Here is a 6093-nt window from a genome sequence, read left to right on the forward strand (position 1 = left end):
CCGCGGGCGGCGAGAAGCGCGACAATAGCAAGATGGAGGCTGGAAAAGGGAGATTAGGGTCGAAAGGTTCCACTTGCTGCCATGGGAAGGAGAAAGAAAGAAGCAAAGAATGTCTCCAAGGGTTCAAATCTGAGCCACCATTCGTCTGAAGAAAGGGGAAATTGCAAAAGGTTTTCCTTGTTCCTCATGGAGAGAATCGACTCCTGTGTGGCCATTTTATGCTTGACATGACTTATCATACGTCCAAAGAGAAATACTGAGTGGGTTGGAGGAGACTTAAGTTCGGGAGAGAGGTCAGGGCTAAAAATAGGCATGTGACAGGAATCAGCAGCAAGATAACAGGAGTCACAGAAGGGACTGGCTGAGATCGTCCACAATATGAACAGAGGGTCAGGGATGGAGAGGTGCACAGTTGGCGCCCTCAGACACCACGTGGAAAGAAGTCAGGAACTTCACGGAGAATCTCCAAGAAGACTAAGGGAAAGCAACTAGAGGGGAGGGAAGAACTGGAGAAATGACCCGAAGCAGGGTAAAGAAAGTGTTTAAAGAAGGCGCGAGGGGTTGACAGTCAGGCTGAAGAGGGTGCAGCAGAATGGCAGAGAAGATGGTCTCAACGGAGAGCGCTCAAGAAAGAGCAGGAAGAGGGAAGTGGACCCGAGCTCGGCTATAAAGAGGAAGAGAGAAGTGAGTGGTAGCTGGAGAACGCTGGGTCAAGAAAGCATTGGATAATATGGGAATTCCTATAGAATGTTTGACCTGGAAATGACAGGTAGAGAAGGAAATGCGATAGTGCATTATGATATCGTGCTCTGGGAAATCAGATGGGAACCGCTGGCTGTCAGCTGGAAGAGGAGGCTGCTGGCTAGGCCAGAGGAGATGAGCCAGTGCATGGGGGTCGAGGATCACAGTCCTGGCTATCTGCACGTTAACAGGCTGCACCGCCACCAGTTCACTCTTCCAGGTTAACTCTGACTGATGGGGACCCACGTGTTACAGACAAATACTACCGCTTCACAGGGTGTTCGAGCCCGTGACCTCTCACAAGCTGACCGTCAGCCTGTTTCTGAGGCACCTCTAGGGGGTTTGACCTGAACCATATGTGCCTCTCAAGGACGCTTATGGCAGGAGTATGACCCTTCGAAGCTGTGTGCTGGAAACATGAATACACAAAGTTATCTTGAACAAGGGCCCTTCTTTCTTGTACTAAGCTACTAAGAAAGATGTAGATTCCACCACCACCCCACACACACCTAATTCATCACTTAAATATTCGTGTTTTTTTTAAAGCAGAAAGATATAGGTGATGTAATACATCAAACTGAAAAACTTCCAAAAGCAAAAAAGTAGAATTGTGGCAAGCAGCAGACGAGAAGAATAGAGAGTAATATGACTTTGGACCAGCATTCACATCTCAGGAGCAGCAGGCAGGCAGGTTATGGGCGAGATGACTGACTAAATGTAGCAGACAGGCAGAAAAAGAAGGAAAAGAAACTTAAAAAGAGGCTCTAGGAAAGACTTACAGGAGGAGGAGCAGAAATGTTCCCTCAGATGCCAGGCCGGCCACACACTCCGAGCCATGTAATATTGACAGAGACCGAGATCCGGCTACAAAAGGCTCCCTAACCACACTGGGATCTCATGGAAGACCTTCATCAGAGGTGTGGCCTCTGGATTCCCACCTGGGCGGTACACCCCTCTCCAGAGCCCTCTGCAAGGCGTCACCTGCTGCTCCTCAGGGACACTTTTACCAACACACACTTAGGCCACTGGAGTGGCTCAATGTCTGTCATCTCTCCATCTCTCCATGAGGAAATCAGAAGCAGCGTCCCCTCGCCAAAAATGAAAGCTCATGAAACCACCCAACTCCTGGTGTCGTCCTTTGAAAGCAGTTTACCACACGGAAACCTCACTGACATCCTGTTGTCTGTCAGCGGGTGACTCCGATTCTATTTTGACTCGTGGTGTGCCTGTGTCCCAGAGCAGAACTATTATTGGCTTTCACACCTTTCGGAGGCGCATCACCAGGCCTATCTTTAGCCTGCTCTCAGTGGGTTAGAACCTTTTGGCTGGTAGTCAAGCTCCTATCTATCGGAGCTACCCAGGGCCTCCTGACATAATGCTATCAGTATTCATTTCCCCCCTGAATAAAAATCAGTTGTTTGGAGCAGGTTTAACTTCCCTAGGCATTGTAATGTCAGTTGATATATATCCTGTACCACTGATCTTTCTAGACAATTACTTCACACCCTTAGGTATTTCAACTGTCAAAAATTCCTGCTGCACACACAGCCCTGCCTCCCAGAGAGACACAGGCAACCCCACCCTCTGTGATCAGAGAGGACTCACAAAAGGGAGAAGGGGAGAGAGGGGAATTCTCACTTGAAGTGCTCCGGAAGGCCAAAGTTGAATAACAGAACAAAGATGAATGTCACATTACCCAATTCAGAGCAATAAAACCTTACTTAAGAAGTACGTTAAAAAAAAAAAGTTTTGGTTTTTTATTCTGTTCGTGATAAAATATTAACTGGAGGATACAGATAAAAAATATGTATATTTATTTGGTTATCTTTGTTTGATAAGCAAGACTTGTCTTAAGCTTGAGTCCCTACTGTTGAATTGCCAAGCTGCCTTTCTTTCTTGGCAACATGCTTAATATATCATTTGTTTTCCACTTCTTTCTAAAAAGAGCAAAAATCGGCAACCATTCAAGAAGTCAGTCATCTATAAGCAGTGTTCTTCTTGGCCTTTCAGAGCCCCTCCCCAATTTTCCTGGTTTGCCTGTCCTATATGTGTGTAGCAGTCATTCCTTTTAGTGACTTCCAAGGCATTAGAAATATATTCATGAAACCTTTCTTTCTGCACTCAAATTTCACGGGCTTACGTAGTATTTAAATAAACTGCATAACTATAGTAGCAATTTCAATGAATATTAACAGATACAGGAATGAATACACGATTCAAGGGTTAGGAGGCCCCCTGGTCAGGGTATACCAGGCCTGAGATGCGTGCCAAGTGACAGCAAGCATTCAGAGCATCTAGTTAGTTACGGTGGAGGTTAAGAGACTGTCCGACACACACACCAGGTTCAAAGTATTGTAATAAATATTAATTATCACAAATATCCAAAACTTAAAAGATTTCAAAACATCAATAGCAATAGAAGTGTGAACAGAGAATTGTCAGGCTGTTAATTTTTATGTCAGCAGGAAAAGAAGTCAGCGATGTGGAGGCTGGGGGGAGGTCTCATGTTCATGTTACTTCTCTCTTCCCACTAGATTCTAAGCTCCCCACATGTCAGTTCTTCCTGCCTCACAGAAGCTGGCACCCGGTGAGTGCTCCCTAAATGCTGCTGCGTATGTTCACTCAGTCAAACCAGGATCAGGATTCCAGCCACAATCACTGCTAGCCTGTAAATTCCGTTTTCTAAGGCTGAAAACAGAATGGCTTGAGTCATGTCTCTTATCTTCTACATTTTCATCTGTTTTTCTTCACACTGCACGTATGTTTTCTGATACAGATTAATTAAATGTATAAATCAGGATGCTGCCTACAATGCCATTGCTATTATGTTAATGTTAACAATATTATGTAAGCTAGTACATCTTGATAAAAAAGCACTGGTATCCACTACAGAATCAAATTAGGGTGAACGTGTTAACAAATTTGAATTTCACATCTACCTCAAAGTATGACGAGTAAGGCTTCCAATTTCTGGCACTTCTAATAAGAATAACAGAGTTCTCCTGTAACTAAATTACTTCCCTTCCCAACACATTTATAGAATTTGATAATTAAACGACACCCTAGTTTATTTCGTGGTCCCAAACCTCTCCGAATTAAGGCATCATAGCTAGAACGGTTCAGCCTTGAACATGGAGGGATGTTTATCTTTAAGTCCCACATGACAGAGAGCTGCATAGTAGGCACTTAATACTTGCTAGTTTAATTGAACTGAGTGAGACCAAAGTGGGCCCATTTCATTAACTTTCTTGTTCTTGCCAGGCTGTAGCTGTAACACCCACTGAATCCATAATTAAAGATTTGCACAAATCTTCTGCTCATTAACCAATGCTCAAAAACAAACTCAGTAGAGGAAACTTCATGATCAGTCAAATGTTCAAATCCACTTGAGAAGCTTCTTTTTAACAGTTTAAGCTTAAAACTAAAAGGCTTAAACACGAAAGTAAGCATGTAGCAAATGCGAATGCTAATTCTTTTTAAAACTTGAACAGGAAATGGAAAATCTAGCCTTCATTTATCCAAGATGCTCATGTTTTCCTTTTCTGGTACATATATATAAAATTTTAAAACAAATCCCTACAACTAAGTACTATATCCTTCTGTTTATAATTGGAATGGGCACAGGCTTAACGATAGTAAGACATGTTATTATGCTAATTATTTTCCCCTGCAGTTAACCGCCAGTGATTCCCATCTGATTTCCCAGAGCATGATAAGATAATAAAGAGAACAAAGCCTCTGGAGGTGTAACCCCCACCAAGAATTTCATTTATTTCAAAACGACAGTACTTTGCAAGTTGGCCTTATTGACTAGTCTTCCAATCACATCTCTTTTGGGGGCTTCACGATTTTTGCTGAGACACAAAGTATGCATTTCCCAATCCTGTTCCCTTGGGTTGTGCTGGAGGGAGCTCACAGGATCCCTCCCATAACAGCACAATTAGTGCTTCACTAACTCTTTTCTTTTTTTGCCCCCCCTCCAGGCAGTAATTGAAATTCCCACTTCCTCCTAAATCTCTCGGACAGCAAGTCCTGGCAATCCATCGGCGCCTTTCATCACAGCTTCTTTTCATAACTCGCGGGTCAAGTTCCTTTCCTATTTCAATCCCGTGTACTGTACACCACTTCCCTTGCCATCAGGGCCCACTGCTGAACGCGGGGATAGACAACCGACTGAACGTCACTGTCCTTCATTGTTTCCCATTAACTGCCATCTTAGCACCATGCACCACGGGATAATGCTTCTCCACCGCATCTGAGGGATTTCCAAAGCAGCTATTCTTGGTGGATTTGCACGTGTGCCTTCTCTGAATGCCCCTCATCACCACAGAAACGGCTCTGCGAGGCCCAGGTTTTCGAGGGTGCTTTTAAGCACACTAAGCAAAACAGAAGGGCGCCTGGTGGCGCGGTGGTTGAAACGCGCAGCTGGCTGACCCACAGGTCGAAGGTTTGAACCCTCCAGCCCGCTCCGCAGGAAAAGGATGTGTCAATCGGCTCGCCTAAAAATGTCCAGCCTTGAAAACCCAAACCCTACGAGGCAAGGGGAGCCCGTCCTCGGGGTCACCAGGAGTCAGACTCGACTCCAGGACGCTGGGTTAGGTTAGCTTTGGTTTGGTTTGTTGGTCTCAAAACAAAAAGAAAAACGGATTCTACGCATTTTTAAAATTTCCCCCAGCATATTGCATTTTAACCCCTGCCCTTCGTGCCGTGGAGGAATGCTGGGGGCAAGGATCTTAACTGCAGCCGTTGGCGTTCCCGACTACAATGAAGCCGTATCAAGGCACGAAGATTATCTAATAAGCGTCCTTTCTTCTCACAACGCCCCACATCCTCCCGAACGCGCCCCTCGCGGGGGCACAGCACCGAATCCCTCGGCAAATCCCCAAGCCGCCAACCGAGTGGACTCGGCCTCGGCCACAAAGGGCCGGCCTGGCCTCGTGCACGGCGGCCGCGGCACCCATGTGCGGGGCCCACCAGTGCGGAGCTGCCCTTCGTGGGGCACAAGCTCGCGGCCGCGGCCAAAGCCCGGTCTTCCCGATTCCCCGCCTGCCCGCTGACAGGACAGGCGGCGACGGCCGAGCGCGCCCGCCCCAGATGGCCACGCTGAAGCCCACTTCCCCCGGCCCACCGTCCGCGCCCCCGCCTCCGCCCGGGAAAGGCCGTGGGAACTTCCTGAGGCCCCGGGCGGCCGTGCCCGCCGCCGTGCCCGCCGGGCGCCTCACCTCCTCCTCGCTCTCGCTGCGGAAGCACAGGCACGCGGCCCGCTTCTTGTAGCCGTCGCCGTCATAGGTGCGGGTCTGGTTCGACTTGAGCTTCATCATCCTCCGGGCCCGGGCGGGGGTGCGGGGCGGG

General features: G+C 47.4%; 1 protein-coding gene across 1 annotated transcript in view; it reads right to left on the bottom strand.

Moving 5' to 3' along the window:
* NUDT3 (nudix hydrolase 3) overlaps window positions 1-6083 on the bottom strand; it is a 98218-nt gene extending 92135 nt beyond the window's left edge. Inside the window, exon 1 of the mRNA XM_004717233.2 lies at window positions 5964-6083. Within this exon, the coding sequence (XP_004717290.1) occupies window positions 5964-6062 (99 nt within the window). The 5' untranslated portion in view covers window positions 6063-6083. The remainder of the gene's footprint in view (window positions 1-5963) is intronic.
* Window positions 6084-6093: the final 10 nt, after the last annotated feature.

This window comes from Echinops telfairi, unplaced genomic scaffold (genome assembly GCF_000313985.2).
Source record: "Echinops telfairi isolate 266 unplaced genomic scaffold, ASM31398v2 ScPeMD7_655;HRSCAF=1070, whole genome shotgun sequence".
Taxonomy (NCBI): Eukaryota; Metazoa; Chordata; class Mammalia; order Afrosoricida; family Tenrecidae; genus Echinops; species Echinops telfairi.